Source organism: Peromyscus californicus, unplaced genomic scaffold, assembly GCF_007827085.1.
Source record: "Peromyscus californicus insignis strain IS unplaced genomic scaffold, ASM782708v3 Scaffold_6__1_contigs__length_162567912, whole genome shotgun sequence".
Lineage (NCBI taxonomy): Eukaryota > Metazoa > Chordata > Mammalia > Rodentia > Cricetidae > Peromyscus > Peromyscus californicus.
Genome location: NW_026294584.1, coordinates 142,789,525 through 142,816,143, shown reverse-complemented (window position 1 = coordinate 142,816,143; position 26,619 = coordinate 142,789,525). Strand labels below are relative to the sequence as shown.

At 46.0% G+C, this 26,619-nt stretch overlaps 1 protein-coding gene across 1 annotated transcript in view; it reads left to right on the top strand.

Moving 5' to 3' along the window:
- The first annotated feature begins 12,884 nt into the window (after positions 1–12,884).
- The window catches only part of LOC128098755 (killer cell lectin-like receptor subfamily B member 1B allele C), a 40,271-nt gene continuing 26,536 nt past the window's right edge, over positions 12,885–26,619 (top strand). The window contains exon 1 of the mRNA XM_052720147.1: positions 12,885–13,214. Coding sequence (XP_052576107.1) covers positions 13,058–13,214 — 157 coding nt within the window. The 5' untranslated portion in view covers positions 12,885–13,057. The remainder of the gene's footprint in view (positions 13,215–26,619) is intronic.

Sequence of the window (26,619 nt, the reverse complement as noted above, 5' to 3'; positions counted from 1 at the left end):
TCTGCAAGCATGGGGGTGGGAAGTCTCAGGAGAGTGAGACTGCAAAGTGACTGTTGATAGGGATTCACAATACGCCCCCATGGTTGCGTACCTAGACACTTCCTCCTAGCCATTTCCAGGCCAAAATAGCCATTTCTGGGTCAAAACGTCTCACGTGACCAGGACCCCGTGGCTTTGTGTTGTTGCATAAAGTGTACAGCACAACCATGTGATCTACGCACATGCATGGAATAGCCACATGGCCCTGTGTGCACAGGCATGGCCCAACCTTTATAAGCCAGCACCATATTCCCAGCTCCATCTCTTTATTCACGTGTCTTTCCCACAGGCCTGAGCATATCCGTCTCTCTCTCTTATCTTAATAAAACTCTTGTTAGTGGATTCTGTCATGTTTCGTGACATTTCCTCGCAGGGTAAGAGTGCCGCAAATAACTAACATCTGTTGCCGTGACAAAACAGGCACTTCTGGGCGCTCTGCGCCTGGAAACATGTAAACCGGGGACTTTGCTCTGTACACAACAGACCACTGTCCATTCACCTGGCCGCACGAATTTCCATGCAACACCGCTGCTCCGATTGGTGAGTTCCCCACTTTTCAGCCAGCATAAACAGTTTCCTGAATCTATGAGAACAACGTCCGGCGTCTCACTGAGTATTCTTGAAACCGGGGGAACCCCCGACCATGGTCTTTACTGGCTATGGTCGGCCACTATCGCAGGCCTAAATTTCTAGCCATCTCCCATGTCTGCAGCTTGAGATATTCCTCGCGGTTGGACCACCACTGTTGGGTGCATCCTGGGGCTGTGTGACTGTGACACGTTTTTCCGGCTTGACGAAGCGATAGACACTGTTCCGGATTCCCAGGGAATCCTTGCTTCACACAGCAAGGGGCCCCTGCTTTTCAGCTGACGAACCGTCTAGCAGCTTGTGCCTGGTAAAGATCCATCCTTGGCCTTAGGGACGCCTGGGGCCTTGGCTCCGGATCACATTTTTTTTTTTCTGCCTCCGCTGCAGACATGGGAAATAAGGCTTCCAACCCCATCAGTCCTGCCTCTCCCTTAGCTGTCTTCTTGAGGCTTTGAAACCTCTCAGCTTAATGCCTTACTTAAAGATTCCTAAGTTTATCCATCTCTGTACTAAGAGATGGCCCAAATATGCTTTAGAAAATAACAAAAAATGGCCGCCAAGTGGCTCCTTAGATCCCGATATTTTACGGGAGTTATCTAATTTCTGCCAGCGAACAGGCAAATGGAAAAAGTTACCCTATATCATAGCTTTCTTCTATCTCAGTGCTAAACCGTCTCTTCTGGATTCCTTCTTTCCTGCTCATATGCTCCTGGCTATGCCTAAACCGGAGGATTCTATGACTCCAGAATCTCTGACTCTAGATCCTGCTAACGAACCTCCACCTATCTGACCTCCGGCTCCCACCCCTACTCCTAGGGCGACTGTTCCTTCAGCTCCTCTTCTAGATTCTTCTTCCTCTAAAGCTGTTTCTTCCTCGACAGTGGCCGTTTCCAAAGGCCCTGCCCTGGCTCCAACCTTTACTCCTCCTACTACCCGTTCTCGAACTGCTAAAGTGCCTGTTTCCAGCCATCCAAACCCATCCACTGTTCTTCCTTTGCAAAAGGTGGCTGGTGTGGATGGACTGATTAAGGTTCATGTTCCATTCTCTCTCGCAGAACTCTCTCAGATAGAAACTTAGCTGGGTTCTTATACTCTAATTCTGCTTCCTTTATTAAACAGTTTCAATATATAACTCAATCTTATAGTCTCACCTTTCATGACATATACATGATACTTTCTAATAATTTACTTCCTGAGGAGCGCAGGCAGGTATGGGAGCAGGCTAGAACTCATGCAGATGAGGTTCACCAGACTAACCCCTCACATCCTCCAGGAGCCAAGGCGGTTCCTGACCAAGAACCACACTGGGACTATAACACCCAGGGTGGCTTTCTAGCCAGCGATAGGTTTATTACCTATCTCCTGACAGGCCTCCGTAAGGCTGCCCTAAAACCAGTAAACTATGAAAAACTAAAAATGATAATTCAAGATAAGGACAAAAATCCGTCTCACTTCTTAGAGCGGCTCACCAAGGCTCTACTTCAGTTCACTTGCTTGGACCCGGAGAGCCCTGAGGGCAGGCAGCTCCTAATGACCCACTTTGTCTCACAGAGCTTCCTTGACATTAGGGCTAAATTTAAACGTTTAGAAAATGGCCATCTGACCCCACAGGCAGATGTCCTAGTGATAGCATTTAAGGTGTACCAAGGGAGAGATGAGAAGGCCCAGAAAAGGAGCTGCCAGATGCTGACAAACACTATCTGACCAGCTCCCCGAAAGCTGTTTGGTCCCTGTTTCAAGAGCGGGAAAGAAGGCCGTTGAGCCCGGGCTTGCACCACCGCCCCACAAAGGGCACCAACAGGGCCTTGTCCAAAATGTTACAAAAAGGGCCACTGGTCAGCTGACTGTCCTAATGTCCCAAGCGACACTGGAACGCTAGACGAAGACCACCCTCTGGCTGACTTTCTAGGCTTGGCCTACAGCGACGACTGACACTGCCCGGTTTCCGCCCCGGCCACTCCCATCTCACACAGGGAACCAAGGGTAGTAATAAAAGTAAATGGGTGCCCCATCTCGTTCCTTTTGGACACCGGAGCTACCTACTCTGTCCTGAGAGAGTTTTGGGGGCCCACCTCTCCTTCTTGTCTCCCTATTGTCCGTGTTGGGGGACAGCCTTATCTACCTCATCAGACACCACCACTCAATTGCATTTTCAGATGCATCCCTCTCACACACACATTCTTAGTGGTGCCAAGCTGCCCTGTACCTTTAATGGGAAGGGATCTTCTAGCTAAGGTAAGAGTGTCCATTTCTTTCGCTCCACACATTCACCTCACCCCAGACGCGCCAGCAGCTCCCCTCCTCCTTCTCCTAGCCACTCACTCTACTGACTCTAACAGTTCTTTCCCTTGCCAGCCTCTCAGGTAGACCCAATAGTCTGGGATACCCAAAACCCTTCTATTGCTAGACACCATCAGCCTATTACTATCCAGCTACAGAAACCTACCAGATACATCACCCAAGCTCAGTAACCCTCTCTCACTCCAGAGACTAAGAGGACTTAAGCCTATCATTTCTGACATTCTCAGGAAAAAGCTGCTCTGCCCAACCTCTCCACCTTTTAACACTCCCATACTTGCAATTAAAAAGTCTAATGGAACCTACCGCCTGGTTCAAGACCTCCGGCTCATTAACTCTGCAGTGGTCCCTCTCCCTCCTGTAGTGCCTAACCCTTATACTCTCCTGTCCTCTATCCCTTCAGGAACCTCTCACTTCTCAGTTCTAGATCTCAAAGACGCCTTCTTTTCTATTCCTCACAGTCCTCAGTCTCAAAATATCTTTGCTTTCACCTGGACTGACCTTGACACTCACCTGTCCACACAGCTGACCTGGACTGTTCTGCCACAGGGATTCAGAGATAGTCCACACCTATTTGGTCAGGCTCTGGCCTCTGACCTGCTTTCTGTCTCTCCCTGGCTCTAAACTAATACAGTATGTAGATGATATTTTACTCTGTAGCCTGTCCTTACAGGTTAGCCAAACTAACACCTCTGCTCTCTTAAATTTCTTATCCAGCCGAGGTTACAGGGTATCTCCTTCTAAAGTTCAGCTGTCAACTCCCCAGGTCACCTATTTGGGTCTATCCATTACTCCAACCCACAAGGCTATTACTGTAGACAGAAAGCGTCTAATCCAGTCCCTCACAGTCCCTTCTACTAAACAGGAGATTCCATCTTTCCTAGGAATAGCTGGCTTTGTACGGTCCTGGGTTCCATCTTTTTCTCTCCTTGCTCACCCCTTATATGAGGCAGCTCAGGGCTCGCCACATGAGCCCCTCCTCCATTCTGTCACTAAACCTTTCCAGAAGCTCCAACAGACTCTTCTTCAGGCCCCAGCGCTTCATCTTCCAGACTTAACCCGTCCCTCCTCCCTCTATGTAGCAGAGAAGGAGGGATTTGCCCTGAGAACTCTAGGGCATCAGTTGGGACCCTCCTTTGCACCTGTAGCCTATCTGTCAAAGAAGCTAGACCTTACCAGTCAGGGCTGGGCACCTTGCATCCGTGCCTTAACAACTGTAGAGCTCCTTATTCGGGAATCAAAGAAGCTAAGCTTTGGGTCACCCATTACTGTCTTCTCTCACCATAATCTGTCCCATCTCTTAGCTTATAAAGGCTTACAAACTTTATCTCCTTCCTGGGTTCTTTCTCTCCAGGTGGCATTACTAGAGGATGCCACACTTACTTTCCAGACTTGTCCACCTCTTAATATTTCAAGCCTCCTCCCTCAACCTAATGCTGACTATTCTCCTTCTCATTCTTGCACTGAAACCTTAGAAGAGCTGCTACCTCACCCTTCACACATACAGGAGGGCACATTGCCTCAGGCTACTTATACCTGGTACACAGATGGCAGCTCCTTTTTATATGAAGGGACTCGTAATGTGGGTTATGCCATAGTGTCAGATACTGAGATAAATAGAGGCACAGGTATTACCCACACACACCACTAACCCACAGGCTGAGCTGATAACTCTCACCCGTGCCTTCCAATTGGCACAGGGACAATCTCTAAATGTTTACACAGACTCCAAATATGCTTTTCATATCCTCCTGTCCCATGCTGCCATTTGGAGGGAGCATGGCCTTCTCACAGCAAAAGGGGGATCCATATCTAACTCAGGCCAAATAATGGCCATGCTGGAGGCTTCCCACCTCCCCAAGGCTATAGGAATTGTCCACTGCTGGTCTCATCAGACTGATAGCTCTGTCATCTCTAAGGGAAACAATTGGGCTGACCAGGCAGCCAGGACAGCGACCCTCTAGAGCCAAGTCTCACCTCACCCACTACAGGGAATCCATACAGTACAGCCCACACCCTCACAGGGAACTCCAGACACTAGACAAATTCTTTCCTATCTACACCAGCTCTTCCATCCTAATAATCTTGCTCTGTCTCAATTCGTAAAAGCTCACCTGCAGCCCACCTCTGAGGACTTACAGTTCTTAAGAACTATTACTGCCTCTTGTGAGATCTGCCAAAAAACAGATCCCAATACCAAGTACAGGAGTCAGCCTTTTCCCACCCACCAGGCTAGAGGTTCCCTTCCAGGGACTGACTGGCAGCTCAATTTTACCCATATGCCCACCGTCAGGAAAGTTAAATATCTCCTCATGATGGTGGACTCAATTTCAAATTGGGTGGAGGCATATCCAGTTTCTAATAAGCGGGCTCAGACAGTTGCAGACCTCCTTCTCTGAGAAATTATTCCTGCTTCTCTTCAGTCTGACAATGGCCTGGAGTTCACCTCTCAGATTTCTCAGACACTAGCTAAGGCTCTTAACATTCCTTGGCATTTTCATATCCCATACTGTCCTCAATCCTCAGGAAAGGTAGAGCGTACCAACTGGTCTTTAAAAACTATTCTAAGATGTTACAGGAACTTCACCTTGACTGGGTAAGATTATTGCCTCTAGCTCTTCTCAGACTCAGGGCCCTTCCTAAAAAGCCTCTTTCAATTTCTCCATTTGAACTTATGTATGGAAGGCCAATTCTAACACCAGGTCTTTTATCCAACCCTCCAACTGTTCCAGATAGCCTGTTAACTCCCCTTTTATGTCACCTAAGGTCTATCCTATGGAGCTACGCAGACTGTTCATTACCTCAGCCATGTGACAATAATTGTCCACCTCCAATTCACATCGGGAATCAGGTTCTTCTCTTTCCTCCAGGCCAGCACCTTTCACCCCTTTCCCCTAAGTGGCAGGGACCCTTCAAGGTAATTCTTGTGACTCCTACAGCTGCTAAACTCGAGGGCTTCCCTCACTGGGTCCACCTGTCTCATCTAAAACCTTTTATCTCACCTCCATCCCAGAAAAATCTCTCTTCATATATAGTAAAACAAACAGGGCCTTGTACTCTCAAGCTCCAGAGGACATCAGGATCCACTGCCTTGTCACCGATTCCAGAGGAATAAGGTATCACCCCTTCCTTTCCCAACTAGGGCCACACAGAGCCAGAGGCAAAAAGGACCATCAAAAATATTCAGGTGGTAAGGAAAAATGTAATATAACAGTCTATCATTGTTCAATACTCAGCAACTGATCACCTGCGTTTCCTAAATGCTAAACTAATGAAGGAAACAGGTGCCTTAAATAAACTACCTCTAATAAGGCTTGTCTCAGGTAAAAATTAAGCAGAGTACTAAGGCCAGATCTACCTCAGATAAATGTCAACTCCAAAAATAAAATAATAATGATTCTTTTTTCTCTAAGCTTTTTCTGTGTCACCAGTATCTTGTCAGACAAAAGGTTCCCAGCCACACCACAAAGGATGGACAGCTGCAGAACAAGGGGACGACAGAACTTCATCCCAGGACTCCCACCATCATCCCAGGATTTCATAAGCTACCCTCCGCATTTCCCCGAAGAGCCAACCGACGCCCACCATTCAGCTGGAAGCAGTCTTTGAGATAAACAATGCCCCATACCCACTCATGCGCCATTTTTTCTTTTTTTTTTTAAAAAAAAACAAGAGTCCAGGATGATAGGGATTCACAATATGCCCCCATGGTTGCGGACTTAGACACTTCCGCCTAGCCATTTCCGGGTCAAAATAGCCATTTCCGGGTCAAAACGTCTCACGTGACCAGGACCCTGTGGCTTTGCATAGTTGCGTAAAGCGCGCAGTGCAACCATGTGATCTACACGCATGTGTGGAATAACCACGTGGCCCTGTGTGTGCAGGCGTGGCCCAGCCTTTATAAGCAGGCACCATATTCCCAGCTCCATCTCTTTATTCACATGTCTTTCCCGAAGGCCTGAGCACATCTCTCTTTCTCTCTTATCTTAATAAAACTCTTGTTAGTGGATTCTGTCGTGTTTCGTGACATTTCCCCACAGGGTAAGAGCGCCGCAAATAACTAACAACTCCAAAGCCAGTCAAAGCAAGAAGGTTTGGGATTTGGGTCAGCATCCAAAGAAAGGTATAAGAGAAACCTGTCTTTAAAAAATAAAAAATGCACAAAACAGAAAGCGGGGGAGCAAACCCCACAAAGAGATAAGAATGAAAACCAGGTACAGATTGACCTGGATCAGACTTTGGGGAGCTTAATAACAGACAGTTTATTGACAATGTGTTTAAGCCCAGTTCAGCTTGGAAAAATGTTTCCTGGTATAATACAATCCCCACTGCACAAGGAAGTGTAATTACATTGAAACTCAACTCAGGGTACATGTCATTTCTTCCAAGAAGATGGATTCTAGAGATAGGCTATCTGTACTAGCTTAAGGGCCTAAGGCTCTGGCCTGGTCTCTGTCATACAGATAGCATAGAGCTCATTTGGGCTGTTAGACACCTCTGATCCTGCTTGTAGGAGCTAGGTGGAGCCTCTGGCTATCATGGTCATTTAGATTACCAACCACCTCTGGTCTTGGTTGTAGGAGCTTTTTATGGCCTGGCTCAACAGATAACACAGATCACGGGGCTGTTAATCACTTCCAATTCTTAGCTTTCTGGCTGGAAGAACTTGCTTTTCATTTTTCCCATTGGAAAGACAATCCTGTATGCTTAACAATCCTGGTTTGTCTGGAGATCTGTGAGCTCAAGGACCTTCTTGCTAGGCTCCCAACATCTCCTCCCTTCTAATTTTTTAAAGAAAACATAATGGCCCTATTAAAGGCCAAGGTTGAATACATTGCCTCTATAACTGGTTTACAGACAGACATAAAAGATTTAATAAGAATAGCTAACAGAGGACAGAGGAAAGGTGAAAGTCATTTTCAATTCATCCATCTCTTGACTGATTTCTGCTAATATTTTTGCTGTGAGAAAAATAGGTATAATTTGACATATTTCACATAAACCCCTATATATAATCCTTAGCATGGCAAAATAGTATCATAAGTCTCCTATCACAGGTGTGTCTTTCATTCCTCCTGATAAAAGGCATTTGGATTCTTCATTGAGAAGAATTAACATGCAATACAGTCATTAAATACAACAGTATCGCTTTGGGTTTGTTTTCACTGTAAGCCCAAAGCCTCAGCTTGATGAGTTAAAGTCCTAGTGTCTCCCCAAATTATCAGCTTACTCTCCCTCTTGGGACATCTCTTCTTGATGGATTTATCATCTGCCTTCAGAGGTTTCATTCATCTGGTGGTCTCTAGATGTCCTGGTTGTGTGTTTTAGATGTTTCATTTGTCCAGTGGTCTCTGGATGTCCTGGTCAGAAGCATCAGGTCAGGAGCCATCTGGGACTTCGTTTATATTCTGAAAGGACTCAAGCATACCCTCACCATGATGTTAGAATATCGGGCTCTTTCTTTTTATTTAGCATTTTACTTTTGGTTGTGTCTCCTCTAGGGCAAATGCTTTTGGGCAGAAGAAAAACTATTATCTTTTAAAATGAAATTATTTAGGCCAGGCGGTGGTGGCGCACGCCTTTAATCCCAGCACTCGGGAGGCAGAGCCAGGCGGATCTCTGTGAGTTCGAGGCCAGCCTGGGCTACCAAGTGAGTTCCAGGAGAGGCGCAAAGCTACACAGAGAAACCCTGTCTCGAAAAACCAAAAAAAAAAAAAAAAAAAGAAATTATTTAAAAAAAATTAAAGTTAATATAGCTAAATAGTTAATACTATGTGAGGATTTAGGTGGTTGTAAATACCCCCATTTATTTGTTTCTTTGTTTGTTTATAATTTGCCAATTAAGTAGTTGATGGTGATGTTCCACAATAGCTTGACCCTGTGGATAGTAAGGAATATTAATAACATGATTAATAGTAAAATTTCTCAAATCATTTGTTAGCATAAGCAGGAAGGACCATTATCATTTTTAGTTGTAATGGATCCCAGAAAGGACAATGCATAAAGGGTTATTAGGCAAAGTTGAGTTCCAGAGAGACATAGTGTTTTTTCCTGGAGTCACAAGGGCCCCCATGCTATGCTTGGGGCTGTGCTCTGTAGCTGACTAGTTAGGGAGAGGCCTTGTGCATGCCTGAGGTGCACTTTGAGCACAGATCTTTACATCCTTGAAGAGAATGTCCAAGACACAGACAGCTGTATTTTCAGCTATGAAGCTGACGTGCATTTATTACTAATTATGCATTGGAAGTTTGACATATTGTTTAAAGTTTGTCTTTATGCTGTATATAAACAATGCCTTTAATAAAGGACAGGCTCTTGTGGGGCTCTTTTAACTGTTTTCCTTGCCAGACTCTGAGCTCTTCTCACACCAAGGGAAAGCACAAAACTAAAAAAGAAGCTAAATACATAAAACAATGATCACTAACCTTTAAAAAACTAAACAAGGCCTTAGGTTAAGATTTAGGATCTTTAAAGTTTAGGACAATTTTAGTTCAGAGCATAAGAAGACCTTCTCACTAGGTAACAGGATATTTAGAAGTACCTCAGAACTAATCATAGACTCCTGCAGGAGAAAACAACTGGGTTCCCATGGAAGCATGAACGTACCTATACAGTTGATACTATAAATGAAACAAAATCGTGAACAATATCAAAGCATAACAGTTTCATAGAGGAAGAACTTGCTCGAGGATTTAGTTTTTACCACATGTTGTAGGCAGTTTGATGTCACAGATTCTCAAGCTGTAACAAAAATAATTTAGGTAAAAATTTTCAAAAAAAAATCTAATTCTTACTGACTGTCTTTTTGGTTAGTTTTTTTGGTCTCCAAGGCCAAACGTATAATTATGATTGCATTTTTTACCACTGTATTATCCAGAAAAAAATATTATAAAAACTGTATTGATTCCTATTTATTCCTATTTTCCTTTTTAAATCCATCCCAAGCCTGTTTGATATTTAAAAAAAAAGATTTTCTTACGTTGTACGAAAGTATAAGTCTAAAACTTGATGCTTTAGTAATCACAAATGAAAGCAATCTGGGTGGCTGGGGTTTTCACTGCCTAAGAGGTCTGAAATGGGGGAACGGGGAACCTCCTAAGATACCTTAGGTTCCGGGGTTATATAGATGATCACAGGCAAGCTCTCTGTCTCTTTCTTCAGATTTTTCTTCAACTGCAATTTGTAGCTTTCATTTTTTGGAGATTCAACTGATAAATGTCACACCCCATGGGCAAGACGATTGACAGTCATGTCTCTATGACATGCAGAGGCTCCTAGATTATAATAAATAGCAACATAAGGTCCCTTTGGGCCACTGCAGGAAAACCCCTTCAAACAAGCTCACTTGCCTTGGGCCCCAGCGCTTGCCCGCTGGAAGATCTCTTTTCTGTGGTTTTATTTCTAGGCTGTCTTTCCCTTGCTTTAGAATTCTGCCTCCGTGGGAGAAGGATGGGGTCTCCTTTCTCCCTCCCCCTGGAGGACAAGGGCAGGACAAGATGGACGCGGGAAGCCTGTCCTTGTCGCATCCTCATTTGTGGGACTGGTGGCCTGGAGGTGTGAGGTGTGAAATAAGAATTTTATCTCTCTCTCTCGCCCCTTCCACTCGGCTCTACGTGTGTTTCGGGTCACTTACACTTGCTCCGTGTGTATATCTATCTATCCATGTTGACCAAAAGGAGGGAGTGGCTACACCCTGGTAATGTTTTCTGACGTCCCTGCTGGTGATAAGGTCAGTTCATTTCTTCTACTGGATCAAAGAAGTAATATCGGACTTTTCAATTTTGAGTTCTCCGTTTTTGAAATGTTACTTCGCATAATATATACCGTGTCCTGAAGGAAATCAAGAGATTCCCTTGTGAACATCACCTCGTTTGTGGCCAACAAGTAGTATTTTGCGGGTTGAGGTGGGAAGGGTCCTCCCAATATCTCTAGGTACTTACAAGAAGGAAACTCACGGTATACCTGAGAGAAGCAAACCTGCCTTAACTCTGCATTAAAATATATATATATAATGCTTGGTCCCTGCCAACGAAAGTAACTCTAGAGCCACTCTGTGCATTTGAGCGCCAAAAAGTGTGTAGCCCAAGCTGGCCTCGAACTCAGATCCACCTGCCTCTGCCTCTTCAGCATGTCCTACCGGCGTGCGCCACCACAGCCGGCGGGAGCTTCTGTTGCTAACTTAGTAGTTGAAGCTTTCTCTTGATGACGTAACTGTCGAGGGGGAGTGCCTCCTGGCGGTCCTTCTGAGAAATACACTCCCACACTTGGGGCAGCTCCCAAGCCAGAGTCCGTTCTGCAACACAGGCCACACTTGCCTCCGTGCACACTTGCAATTCCTCTGCCCTGCGGCCCTCCACATTCACAGCGGCAGATCATGCTCGGAGGAATTCAGGCATGGCCATGTGACTACTGCAGTCTACTTAACTAGGATCTTACTGCTGGGTGTTTTAAGAACCAGGGTGTAATTTCCCTTATTTTCTTTGCCAAAGCAGACAACGTTGCCAAGCCTACCATCTCCCTGTGGATCGTGGAAAAACAGGGCCGCCAAGCAACCTGAGTGGGCACATTGTGATTTCCTATATATTTGAAAGGACGTCTCCAGTCGTCTCTTCCCGAGTTACTCTCGATAGATAGATAGATAGATAGATAGATAGATAGATAGATAGATAGATAGATAGATGATAGATAGATAGACAGATAGATACAGATATAGATAGATATTTCTCTCTCTCCCTCCTCCCCTCCCTCCCTCCGTGTGTGTGTGTGTGTGTGTGTGTGTGTGTGTGTGTGTGTCTGTGTCTGTGTATTCAAGCATGCATACTCTCTGTATCGACCTCAGAACATCACTTCTCAGGCAAGCACTCACTCCAGAACCTGAGCAATAACTCGAGAACCCTTTTCCTCCCCAACTTGCTTTTGGCCATGGTGTTTTTTCTGACCTATAGAAAGCAAACTAAGACAGAGAAGATTCATGAAATGACAACATATATTTTTAAAAGAAGGAAAAGTATGTACTCACTCTTAAATGGATATTAGATGCAAAGCAAAGGATAACCAGGCTGCAATCCACAACCCCAGAGAAGCTAGGTAAAAAGGAAGACCCTAAGAGGGACACACATGGAGAGCCCCAGGAAGGGAAAATAGTTAAGATCTCCTGGGTAAATCGGGAGGAGCGGATAGAAGGGAAGGGATGAGGGATGAGAACAGGAGGGACTGAGATGGTCACATGGAGAGAGGGATGAAGAGGGACAGCAATGAAAGAGATCTTGGTAGAGGGAACCATTAGGGGGTTAGGGAGAAACCTGGGGCTAGGGAAATCCCCAGGAATCCACAAGGACGACTCTAGATTAGACTACTAGGAATAGTGGAGAGGGTGCCTGAACTTACCTTCCCCTACAATCAGATTAGTGAGTACCCTAATTATCATCATAGAACCTACATCCAGTAACTGATGGAAGCAGATGCAATGATCCACAGCAAAGCACTGGGCTGAGCTCCTAGACTTCAGCTGAAAAGAGAGAGGAGGGATCACAGGAGCTAGTGAGGTCGAGATCACAATGGGGGAAACCACAGAGACAGCTGATCCAAGCTGGTGGGAGCTCATGGACTCCGGCCTGTCAGCTGGGGAACATGCATGGGACCGAACTAGGCCCTCTAAATGTGGGTGACAGTCATGTGGCTAGATCTGTTTGCAGAGCCCCTGGCAGTGGGACCAGGAATTATCCCAGGTGCATGAAATGGCTTTTTGGAATACTTTCCCTAGGGTGGGACACCTTGCTCAGCCGGGGAGGGGCTTGATCCTGCCTCAACTTAGTATGCCAGACTTTGTTGACTCCCCAAGTGAAGCCTTACCCTCTCTGAGGAGTGGATGGGGGTAGGATGGGAGAGGGTGGAGGGTGGGATAAGGGGAGGGAGGGAGAACTGGGATTGGTATGTACAAAGGAAAAAAATTTTTTTGTTTTAAAGAAGGAAAAGAGGGGAATGAAGAGGACAAGGACAATGAAGAGTAGAGATTCCGTGTGGCCGGCAGCAGCAATGGGGGAGGAAGAAAACGCACCGAGTCCAATGAAGGTGAAAGAGGTCATCGTGCTAAGTGAACAGAGCAGACACAGAGCACACGTCCGTGGGTCACATGCAGGGTGGGATGCGGAGGGCGTGTGGGAATGCAGATCTCTTTGGCCGGGGGTTCGCTGTGAGCCCCACTCTGCGAGCCCTGAAGCTGATGTCAAGATCACCAGGCAGAAGGGAGATGGTGCAGAGAAGACGGAGACGTGTGGCTCTCTGTGTCTGTGAGTGTCCCTGAGCACTGGGAGTGGTGCTGGCTTGAAGCTGGCTTTCAAACCAGTTAACAGACTGAGAATTTCAGGGCAGCTAAATTAGTAGAAAGGCTGGGCTTTTAGGAGTAAATGAGGAAGAGTTTCAGCGACTACACTTAGGATTTCCTTTTTTGTTTTTTGTTTTGTTTTAACTTTCTACCTTCCTTTCCCTCCCTTAAGATTGTTCTTTCTACACAGGCTGTCCCTGTGCGGTGTAAGACAAAAAAGGTGGCTGGAGAGACAGCCGTGGGTGCTGGGAACCGAACTCTTATATTTTTGGTTGTGAGCCTAGCCTTTAACGGCTGAGCCATCTCTCCAGCCCGACTGCCACTTGCATTCTTTCCCTCATGTAGTGAGCAGGCGTTGCGCAACCACCACGCCGCCGGGCACTTTCTCCTTTCCAATCTAAATAAACCTCATCTTTTCCCGTTGTACATAAAACCAAAGACCCGAAGTTAAAAAACAAACAAAAAAACGACGGACTCTTTGCCGCGAACATTTCTGCTCTGAGCGGTGGCTGCTGACTTGTCCTTTCGCGTGTGCAGGACTAGAGGAAAGGAACCCAAGGGTCGGGAGGGCTGAGATGGCGGATTGTAGGGAGGGGAGCGTGTCCCGGGAGGAGTGCGCGGTGCGGCCGTGGACAGGCGCGGGGGGCGGGCGTGGGAGTCGGTGCGTGGCCAGGGTTTGGGAGCTGCGGTGTGGAGCCGGCGCCTGTGCGTCCGGAGGAGCTGGTGCGGGTTGGGTGGGGTGGGGACGCGGGTAGCCGAGCCGGAACCGGTTGGAAGGAGCATGGGGAGCGGCTTGTGGCTGTTGGAGGTTTGTTTGGGGGTGTCGTGTAGCCGCCGATGTATGGATTAATCTCGTTGAAAATTGGGGAAAAAAAAAGTGTATCCCAGGCTGTCCTCGAACTCCAGATCCACCTGCCTCTGCCTCCTTCAGCAAATCCTACCGGCCTGCGCCACCAGGACCGGCGGCTGTTGTCATACAAATAACCCTATTGAAGCTTTTGCTTGATGACGCAAGCTAACGTGCGTCTAACGGGAAGATTGCCGCACCCGTGACACCAACAGTATCTCGTTTTCATCCAAACCCACGTTCTCCACCAGCTTTCCATACACTGCCCGCTGAACTCCCTCACTCTCTGGCGTCACTCCTGCCGCCCCCACTCCAGGGAACCACCCCTGCACAATCCGGGAAGGTCCCCTGCCCCGCGACCCCTGCGTGTCACGCCGGGAAACCCACTCCAGCACCGCCAGGCAACTCTGTGCTCAGCCGCAAGTCCCTGCTGCCCAGCGCTCTGCCCCGCAGCCCACGCGTGGACTCCTCTCCCTCTGCCCTGTCGCCCTCCACATTCACAGCAAAAGATCAGTGACCGAAAGGAGGCTGCACACTGAGGTGACCTTCCTCAGGGATGACCACAGTCTCAAAACTCAATCCTCGGGAAACTGCTGGGGCCACTAGCACTTGAGGGCTTGACACTGATTTCCACGTGCGTGGCTCCAGGAGAGGCCGGGTCAGGGTGGGAAGAGAACTCGATACGAAAATAAAACAGTGCGTGGACACCGCTGTTTCTTGCCCAGTGGTGCCCCCGTCACCATCACCGGAGCACTCGCCTTCCTTGGCTGTAGATACCTTCTTCAAGGGTGCTCAGGGGACCCCCATACCCCCAGCTTTAAGGGGGATCCCCACACTCCCAGCTTTAAGCATCCTTGCCAAGGGTGGGTTAAGGATATCCACCATCTATGCACGCCCTGAACTTGGCTATAGCAAAATGTTAAAAGGATGTTAATAATTTTCAGTCTTTAATCCCAAGGATAAAGAGTGTGGACAAAAATCCGGTTCTCGTATTGGTTTCAGACAGCACGAGGTTGTCAGTTAACACTTAACCATCACCGTTTTGTTACCTAAAAGGGAAAAATAAAAGAAAAAGAAAAACGTCTTAAGCATGCATTCTGAAATATTAAGAATGTATTGTTCTGGATCCCGGAGTCTTTGTCAAAGCATTAAAATGTTAGTGCTGTTCAAAAATGGATTCAGATGCTTGCTTTTCTCTACGGTGCATTAGACTTCATCTCTGTGAAAAATACTGGAGGGTTTAAGTGGGAAGCACTTCGGTCCACTCAGTTTCGGAGTTTCAGTCTTGACAAGTTCTTTCTGGGCCCATGGGGGATGGCACGAGACCGCAGAGTGCATGTGGCAGAGCAAAGCTTCCCTCCTAACACTGAGCAGCAAGACCGAGAGCCGATCTGAGGACAAGACATAGCTCCCAAAGAGTACCTCCAGTGTCCTCCAACCATGAGACCCCATCTTAGAAAGTTTCCCTCACTTTTTGATAAGGCTATTAAATTATGAAGCCATGTGTGGATTGATCCATTGGTGGAGGCTGAGGCCTCATGATCCAATCACCGCTCACTTACTGCAACCATCCATCAGCTGAGATCAAGCCTCCCACACTCAGCCTCTGCAGGGCACCAGACATCTTAACACAACAGAGGCCATCTAGGACTATACCTTTGTGCCCGTGAATTCAAGCATGGCCATGTGACTACTGCAGTCTACTCAACTAGTATCTTACTGCGGGGTATCTTAAGAATCAAGCTGTCCCAAATAATTAATAAAAACATTATGATGGGGGGGGGGGGAGAAGAAGAAGATGCTTCCATAAAAATGGGGCTATAGGCAAGCCTATAGGGCATTTTCTTAACTAGTAATGGGGAGGGCCCAACCCATTGTGGGTGCTGCCATCCCTGGGCTGGTGGTCCTGGGTTCTATAAGAAAGCAGGCTGAGCAAGCCATGAGGAGCAAGCCAGTAAACAGCACCCCTCCATGGCCTCTGCATCAGCTCCTGCCTCCAGATTCCTGCCCTGCTTGAGTTCCTAACTTGACTTTCTTTGATAATGATCTGTGATGTGGATGCATAAGCAGAATAATAGCCCCCCCCTCCCCCGAAAGAAAGAATCAGGCTGTAATTTGTTGTTTTATCTTCAGCACAGTGGCTGCCCCTTAGTCTACTGCTATTTCAGCCAGCAATTGAGACTCTGCAGTTACCCGCCTGCTTCTCTGTCTGACAGCGACCTGGCAGGAATTCTGTTCCCACAGGCACCGCCCTGTAGCTGTCTCTAAAGGTAACTTGAACTAAATCTCTATTGTTCTATTTATAAATAAGACTCGAAATTCAAAGGCTGGGATGAAAACCTTCGAGCTCAGAGGCTGAGTAGCAACTAGGTAACCCTCTCTCCTTGCTGGTATCTCCGAAAGACCCTGCTAAAGCTTAAAAAAGCTGGGCTACTCTAAATCCCTCCCAACTACTTCCTGTGCTTTTCCTTAACTCTTCCGGATGCCCCCATGCTATACGATTTCTTTCTGCCAACTAGTTGCTAGCTCAGCCTCCTGACCCAAGGTTAATTTTATTTAATTAATACAAACGCAAACTCAGGGTCCACAGTGTGATCGAATATCCTTATTTTCCTTATTCTCTTTACCAAAGCAGACAAGGTTGCCAAACCTACTAAACAACTCGAGACCTGCTGTCTGTCTTAGGTCTGCCATATCTCCCGTCTCTGTCTGAGACGACTCCAGACCTGCCATGTCACTTGATTGAAGTCTTGAAAGAAACTGGGGTGAGAGTAGCCAGCTCAGCTACCCGACCCTTCTGACCTGCAGGCTGTAATGTAAAGTAACATTTGTTGTATTAAATCACCACATTTTGGAGTAATTCTTCAACTTCAGTGAAACCAAATATAACCATCGGAAAAGAACTGCATAACGAAAGGAAATGTGGAATGTGCTAGGAAATGGGGGTTTCAACATGGATTCCAGGAACCAAGCTCTGGCAGTCTGGCTTGCAAAGCCAGCATCTCTAACAGCTCGGCCACCTCCTAACCCTCTTTGTGTGTGTGTGTGTGTGTGTGTGTGTGTGTGTGTGTGTGTGTGTGTGTGTGACAATCTTATTGAGAGCAACCAGATAAAGATACCGTTACCAGAAACAGACTATAAAAGCAATTGCCAGCATCAATACAGTTGTAGTTGTTGCCAGGATACAGTGAAGTTGGCAAGCCATTCAGGGTACACAAGATTAATGTCTAAGACCAGTTGTCCTGACAAGTTCCCATGCTTCCTTGACTACTAACCCTCTTCTTTACTTGTGATGACTGCAATACTTTGTTTGGGGTTAGGTTTTTTCCCACTTTGAAGAAATCATTTGAATGAGTTTATTTTTGTAATTCAAATGAAATAATGGAAGCCGGGTAATGTAAATAAAGAAAACTGCTGGGATTAGAGACATGTACCACCACAACCCAGAAATAGTTTATTAATTATACAAAAATAACAAGCTTCCTTGTGACATGATTATGCATACATATAATATGTTTTGGTCACATTGACCACATCTTCACCCTCACTTGTCTCTCCCTCTTCACAAATAATCCTTCTAATTTCATGAAAAGAATTTTCTCTGGCTCCTGGTTTTGAAGGCTAATACAAGAGTAGGTGACCTTATGGGTTTGGCCCCCGGTGAAGGGCTCAGGCAAGCAGCATCCCCAGGGAAGAAGCATGTGTGAGATCACGTGTTGGAAAGGGATTCTAGAGCAGAGAAGAGCCAGCAAGGACCTCCCACCAAGCCCCACGCTTTAGCATCCTGATCTACTCAGTGTTGACACAGTATGTACAGCTATTTGAAGTTGCAACAGGACAGTGTCATTCCAAAAGTTCACCCTTGAAATCCACAGTATTGTGACACACACACACACACACACACACACACACACACACACACACACACACACTGTTTTAAGCAAGTTTACATATTTGTTGTCTGTATTTCTAACTCTTCAGGGGCACATGCATCTCGTGGATGTGAGTGTGAATGCAGGGTCCTAAACAGGTTGATATTCAATCATTCATGTTGATGACAACAGCATTCACAACAGCCAAGTGGCCAAAGCAACAGGCAAATTTGCTTATTCCTTGGAATAGTTGGTTACCCAGTAAATAATGTATGCATAGGCCCAGAAATTCTTCAGCCTAGGATGGAAGGGCTGTATAGTTTCATTCACCTCCATACTACCCACACTGAGAAAGACCTGGAAATCCATCGCCAAGGAACCACTGCCATCCATTGTCCTCATCCCCCAGTAGCAGAAGCACTTCTGCCCTGGTCCTGCTGGTGGTAGCCTGCCTCACACATCACCTTTGACAGACCTTAGGAAAGCATGCTCTTAGGAGATTTGACCACCAGGGGGAATACCAGAGCTGCAGCCCAGGGGTCAGGCTTGATGCATGGGAACAGACAAGCATGATGGCTGCCCTGGACAAGAAGAGTTAGCCCTTCACCGAGCTTATGGTGGGATTGTCACAGATGTCCAGGGAAGGGAGAACCCCTAGGCAACTGAATAGTTGAAAACAGCTGAGCACAGGAGTCTAGAAGAAGGGAAAAGTTTTTGGGAATTCCTAGCTAGGTCCTTGGTGGCTTGAGGGAAGTCCATGAATGCCAAAAATATTTTTCAAAAGGAGAGAAGGGGTAAGTGGGGGAGAAATAGGAAGATGAGGAGGGCAAGGAGGAGGAGGAGATTTGGATTCACCAGCAGCAGCAATGGGAGAGGAAGAAAACGCACCGGGTCCAATGAAGGTGAAAGAGGTCATCGTGCTAAGTGAACAGAGCAGACACAGAGCACACGTCCGTGGGTCACATGCAGGGTGGGATGCGGAGGGCGTGTGGGAATGCAGATCTCTTTGGCTGGGGGTTCGCTGTGAGCCCCACTCTGCGAGCCCTGAAGCTGATGTCAAGATCACCAGGCAGAAGGGAGATGGTGCAGAGAAGACGAGAAGTGTGGCTCTCTGTGTCTGTGAGTGTCCCTGAGCACTGGGAGTGGTGCTGGCTTGAAGCTGGCTTTCAAACCAGTTAACAGACTGAGAATTTCAGGGCAGCTAAATTAGTAGAAAGGCTGGGCTTTTAGGAGTAGATGAGGAAGAGTTTCAGCGACTACACTTAGGATTTCCTTTTTTGTTTTTTGTTTTGTTTTAACTTTCTACCTTCCTTTCCCTCCCTTAAGATTGTTCTTTCTACACAGGCTGTCCCTGTGCGGTGTAAGACAAAAAAGGTGGCTGGAGAGACAGCCGTGGGTGCTGGGAACCGAACTCTTATATTTTTGGTTGTGAGCCTAGCCTTTAACGGCTGAGCCATCTCTCCAGCCCGACCGCCACTCGCATTCTTTCCCTCATGTAGTGAGCAGGCGTTGCGCAACCACCACGCCGCCGGGCACTTTCTCCTTTCCAATCTAAATAAACCTCATCTTTTCCCGTTGTACATAAAACCAAAGACCCGAAGTTAAAAAACAAACAAAAAAACGACGGACTCTTTGCCGCGAACATTTCTGCTCTGAGCGGTGGCTGCTGACTTGTCCTTTCGCGTGTGCAGGACTAGAGGAAAGGAACCCAAGGGTCGGGAGGGCTGAGATGGCGGATTGTAGGGAGGGGAGCGTGTCCCGGGAGGAGTGCGCGGTGCGGCCGTGGACAGGCGCGGGGGGCGGGCGTGGGAGTCGGTGCGTGGCCAGGGTTTGGGAGCTGCGGTGTGGAGCCGGCGCCTGTGCGTCCGGAGGAGCTGGTGCGGGTTGGGTGGGGTGGGGACGCGGGTAGCCGAGCCGGAACCGGTTGGAAGGAGCATGGGGAGCGGCTTGTGGCTGTTGGAGGTTTGTTTGGGGTGTCGTGTAGCCGCCAATGTATGTAATCTTGTTGAAAATTGGGAAAAAAAAAAAAAAAAAATGTGTATCCCAGGCTGTCCTCGAACTCCAGATCCACCTGCCTCTAGCCTCCTTCAGCAAATCCTACCGGTCTGCGCCACCAGAACCGGCGACCGAGAGCGTCGCTAACTCAGTAGTTGAAGCTTCTCCTTGATGACGTAAGCTGCCGGATATGTTTCTATTTGATGGCCCGAAAGGTAACTAAAAACTGGGAGCTCCAACAAGACCCCCTACTCTCCTTCTCTCCAATCCCACACTCTTCGTCCGGTTCACGAACTTCAACTCCCCACTCTTTTTCTCGACACTGTTGGTTCTTGCGGGTCCTCCCCCTGCGTGCCACACCTCCTTCAAGGAGCCCGGGAGCAAAGGGCGAGCACCCCATCTACCCCCCTTCCCCCAGCTTTATGTTTCCCTACCAGGGGTGGGCTCAGAATATCCACTCATCTTTACATGCCCTAGACCAGACTTGAGCAATGTTAGGAATGTTAGCAGCTTTTAGAGCGTTAAGACGAAAGATTCCGTTTGTGAACAAAATTCAGTATTCATTAGTGTTTCGGAGATAGCATGGGGTTGTTGTCTTCGTTTTGTTCTTCGTCGCTTTGGCAAAATATCCTGAGAAAGGAAACTTAAGGAAAGACGGGTTTATTTTGGTCCACACTTGAAGGCACAGTCAATCAAAGTAAAGGCAGCCAGAGCTTGAAGTGGTTGGTAACATCACATCCAGTAAGGAAACAGAAGTGTGCACTCAGCTAGCGCTCTCCCTTTCCCTCCCTCCCTCCCTCCCCTCCTCTCTCTCTGTCTCTCTGTCTCTCTGTCTCTCTGTCTCTCTCTCTCTCTGTCTCTCTGTCTCTCTCTCTCTGTCTCTCTGTCTCTCCCCCCCCCCCCCCCCCACCATAGCGCTGCGTCCTCCCACGTGCATTAACGTTGCTGAGACGCCCCCTCAAATGCATTCTCAGAGCCACCCTTAATCCGGGTAACCCCTCACCGGTGTGCCCTGAGTCCGGCCAGTGAGGCCCAAAGGCAGGAGCAGCTGAGTAGTCAGTACCCGACGCCTTGAAAGCCACCGGGCAGTTCCGGCTTGACAGTTAAAGAAGCCAGTGGAACAGTTTGAGGGAGGCCAAGATCAGAAGAATAAGGAAGACAGAAGAAAGATGACAAGAGAGAGCAGGAAGGGGAGGCTGAAGGGTGAAAGGCCATGGGGAGCTACTGAGACTTCACAGACAAAGGCCTGGGACTGAGACTGTCACAATGGCTTCTGCCACGCCCACGACGGTGTCGCCCGCGTGACAAATGCCTTGGATGAGGTGGTTACGTGGGAAAGGGGGGCTCGCGGCCCTCGGGTCTATGCCCCCGGCGACCCCTTATCAATCTGCCCGAATCATGGTGCCAGGCTACACGGAACCACGCAAAATCTGCTTGCAGAGGCTGGCTGGCACTCTGCCTTTTTCTCTTTGCAGCTGTGACTATTGCTGTTTCCTTGTGTATTGATTTCAGGGAGTTAGCTCTCAATGTTCCTGATGTGCCCCATAAAGAGTATAATGATTCCTCAAAAGTGGCCTCAATACCCCCACCTATAATTCAAGCTTTTAGGCAAACAGTTAAAGAGGGTCCTAGAAGTTTGGGGAATTTATGAATGACTTAGAACAAAAAGAACTTATGACTCAGAGGGACAAAGAGTCTAGCGAGGAGAGATGAAAGTAAAAGTCCAGGAACTCATAAGCAATCCATACGCGCAGCCAACAGCAGCTGCAAGGAAGCAGTTACAGGAACTAACCAGTCCTACAAGAATTATCAAGGGACAAATAGAGTTTCTCATCAAGGGTCGGTGGTGGCAACCCCCTAACTTTAATCCTAGATATAATAATTTGGAGCCATTGCCCTTTACGGGAGCTTATGATAAACATGGGAACCAATGGGTGAATCATAATAGCATGAAAACAGAATGGCATAAGTTACAGTTCATGGAAAGAATAGCTAGGTCCCAACCCCCCTGGTGCCTTCTCACTTGCAAGCAAAGGTTAAATATTTTCACACAAATGAAACCATGATTAGAACGATGGTGGGAAGGGTTTAATTTTGATACAAAACAAAGGTCTAATAATTACGTAGAAGGAAAAACTTCAACTAGTGCGTAATGTTCTCTGTCTGGATGAGGGACCACAAAAGAGGAAATAACACCTGTACTCATGAGATCTATTAATCATTCTGAGAAAATTGTGTGACCACATTGTTAATTCTATGTCTATCGCCCCACTGGCCGATTGCCATGTTTCCTCAAATGAATGTATAAAAAACACTGCTTGATCTGAGTAAAATTGCAGCAGTTCACAGCATACTCTGGTGTCTGTGTCTGTCTGTCATTCGCCGAATCCCACTTATCCTGAGTACCTTCAACCCGTTCTCCCTCGGTCTGGTGTTCCTACTGAGACCCAGTCCGCGGCAGGCTTCTGCCAAGGTCCAGGCACTTAGGGCCCAAATGCGTGTGGCATGCACCTCTTCTAGCCTCGGGATGCACTTGCACTCGTGTGCACATACCCACACAGAAATATGAATAATTAAAAGTAAAAAGTAACAGGGCTCTTACAGCATATGTCAATGCTTCTCCTCACACTTTGTGTGTCAGGCTAAAATGTGAATGTCTAAAATCAAATGTATTTATTAAAATGTATTTAATAAATGTATTTTATTAAATGTACTTTTAAAATGTCATTTTCCATTTTGCTCCTTCAGAGGGAACACGTAGATCTGAGGTTTTAGAGACTATTTGCAGGCATGTATTTTGTGTATTGACCATAAATATTTAATGATAGGTGACATAGAAATTTGTTTATGTAAATTTCTGTCTTCCCAGTCACAGAGATCTGCCTGCCTCTGCTTCAGAGTGCTAGGATTAATGGCATGAGTCACTATGCCTGGAGGAAAGAAAATTTTAACACTATCCATCCCCACAGACTTCTGGCAAGTGTTATTGGCCTGTTAATATACTAATGGTTAGCATGCCTGCCAGCCATAATTACAAAGCCAAAGCCTCTTGGCCGCTACCTTGGGACTTTCTGTGCTTTATGTAGATTCTCTAACTTTTGCCTCCATCCCTAACACCACAACTATCTAGGTAATACCAGGCAAGCATCTACTCCAACTTAGACTTTGAATTATGGAGATGCAGCTTTTTGCTTTACATTTGCTGCTGCCAAGCTTATGCCGTGCACTTGAGTCTTATACTTCTGCTTTTACATAGGGCTCTCTCAACAAGTAAAATGGAGGGTAACATGAATGAATGTTCATTAACAACGGACTGATTGAACTGTTTCCCTCCTAGTAAAGGAACCATGTTGCTTCCTAAAAGGGGAACTGAGCATTTTAACTTCCAGCAGCTGTCTTATTCCCATCAACAGCCTTTGTTTTTGATAACACAAAATTATGTCAACCATATTACTCCAAAAAATATAATAAACACCATTATTAGGTAGGGAAAAACAGCTTCTGGTTTTGTGTGTTTTCATTTGTTTGCTTGTGTTTAAGAAAATGTCTCATTACAACGACCCCGCATGAAACTCACTATGTATTTCTGCCTGCTTTTGCTTCAGAGTGCTGGAATTAAAGGCATGAGCCACTACACCCTGTGGAAAAAGAATTTTAACTCTTTCTATCTCCCACAGACTTCAGGCAAGTGTCATTGGCTCATTAATACATGGGATGACATGCCTGCAGCCCGTGATTACGAAAGTCTGTTTCTAAGGAGACCTTTGTGGTTGGTATTTCCTGTGAAGAAAACAACTGACCTTTTTTTGTTTCCAGTTACAAGTTCTGTAACTGGAATAGCAACATTTTAAGCTAATGTTTTGTTTTATCATGATTTTGAAATTTTTCTGAGTGTTGGTGTAATTTTATTACAGAGTAAGTTAGAGAAGAGCACTTACTATTTGAATGAATTTGCATTTGAAGTCTTATGCTAACCAGTAGTTTCACTTGGTGTCTAGAAGTCATAATTTTTTGGGTTCTGACCTGCATATATAAATACATATACATTCATTTATGGCCCAGTCATATACACACAAAAAATCATTTGCAGGCAAATGCACTGCTTTAAGTTGAGCAGGACATGTTATGAACTGAATTATGTTCTCTGTTCCCCCAAACCACAAGAAAACATCACAGGTTGCTCTAAACTGTTAATACCTCCCTCAGTCACTGCCACTTTCTCACTTTAACCCTTTCCTGTCCTGACACTTCCTTCACTATGACAATCTGTAATGACAAAAAGTTTATTACATTTATGGTATATGGTTTATTTTCATACTAGAAGATCTCCAATTAAATCTTCAACTCAAACTTAACAGGGATAAAGCTGCAAGTCCTAATCTTACAAAAACTATATTAACTTACTATAAACTGTTAAAGATAATTAAAACATACAAGTTAATTATCAGTTACCTCACAAATAATCATATTTAATATATTCATACATATACTTATAGTATGATTAATTATAGAAATAAGCTTCATTTAGCATATATATGTTTATGTATATGTTTTCAAAGTTGAGCCTTTGAAACAAGTAACTTGAAACAAAGTTTATCTAGTCCAGGTACACTTAATAGATAATGGTTCTCAAACTCCTCAGAGACTTGATGAATAAGGCATTTAAAATGTTCAGTAAAAGCTTCCCACAAGACACCACCACCACCACCTGCCACCGACAAGATAACTTTAAGGTCTCCAAGGAAGACAGATAAAACACTAAACCAATGTCTCCACCTGGACTGTGGTAATGCTAACCACTGGGAAAACTGCCCCATGCCTCATCTGCTACCAGGATCCTGCACATACTGTGGACACTTTTGGATTGACTGTTGTACCCTGCCTTGTCAAAATAAAGTTAATTTTCCCAAGTTCTTCCTCTCCAGGACAAATTCAGACCTGAGTCTGACCAAGTGAAGGCCTGCTGCTCTGTGAGACAACTGAAGATTAAACAGTGCTCTTTTCTGACAATTGATGATTAAATAAACACTGCTCTTTTCCGACAATTGATGATTGACTACTGCATCTATAACATAAGCCTCAAATGACTGTCTAAGCAAGCCTCTGTCATTATTATTGATACAAGAACCACTTAAATTATACTTCCTACTCAAATTTATCCTTCACAGATCTCTGATGACTAATTGTAGCTTTAACAACAGCAACACCCAGCTGCCTGGTCAGTCCGTTTCATATGTACAGTTTATCTTGCTGACAGGCTTCACACTAACAAAGACTTAAAGTTTCTAGAGGTTATGACAAATGGACAAGTAAGTTATGTAGGTCAAGGGAAATTAATGATACAAGGTATGCAGGTCCAAGTTATGACAGTATGTGTTAAGGTCTGAAGATATGAAAGTTTAAGTAAGTCATGAAAGTTTGAATAAGCCATTTATGGGTCTAATCAAGTAATTTAAAGGATATGAAAAGTTGTTTTGATTTCTTTCCCTCTTTCTGTGTTAACCCCTCTCCATCACCCATAGTCAGAATACATAGCTAGTCTTCCAGACCCCTCCAGACTCCTCCCTTAACTTTTCACAGTTTTTTTCTCCTCATTCCCTCATGCCCTATACCCTTACTAGGAAAGAATTTCCTCTCCAGAATTGACATACATTTTGCCTCTTACCCCAACCCATAAACACCTCACTTTAGACCACCTTGCCCATCTCTGCCTTCATAGCCAATTTCCTCTGCTCATGGTTCCCTAAATATTCAATCTTAGTACATCCTCTATCCCAAGCTGCTTCTGCCCCACCCCCCATGAACCTCTCCCTCCCATTAATAAACAGTTCTTTAAACTTTCCTTTCAGCTCCAGATCTCCCCGTTACAGATCTATATACATCTTTCCACCCTTACACTTCCAAAATACACAAACACTTCCTAAGACTGACCTTTGCCCCTGCAGGCCACCTCTCCCAAACTCTCCACCCACAGCTGACCTCCCTGTCTGTGAGCTCTTGCTACAGGCCCTCTGCTCACCACTAAATCTAACAAATTAACTCTGGTATCCCGTATTGTGGAGTATTATTTAACTAGGCAAAGATATGTTGCCTTTGTTTATGCTGCGGAACTTACTTTAACTGTGGAAAGGTGTGTTTACGCTGCATTTGTTTCATTATGTAAAGCTGTGTTGTTGTTGCTGCACCTTTCCTGCCTGATTGGTCTAATAAAAAGCTGAATAGCTAATAGCCAGGCAGGAGAGGGATCGGCGGGGCTGCCAGGCAGAGAGAATAAAAAGAACGAGGACTCGAGGCTCAGGAGAAGAAGAACAAGGGAAGAAAAGAGGAGAGAATGAGACCCCCAGAGCCAGAAGCCAGAAAGCCGCTAGCCAGACAGACACAGAGAAGCAGTGAAAGTAAGATACGCAGAAGTAAGAAAGGTAACGAACCCTGAGGCAAAAATGTAGATAAAGAGAAACAGGTTAATTTAAATTAAAAGACTAGCCACCGGTGGCACACGCCTTTAATCCCTACACTCGGAAGGCAGAGCCAGGCAGATCTCTGTGAGTTTGAAGCCAGCCTGGTCTACAGAGCGAGCTCCAGGACAGGCTCAAAAACTACACAGAAAAATCCTGTCTCGAAAAACCACACACACACACACACACACACACACACAC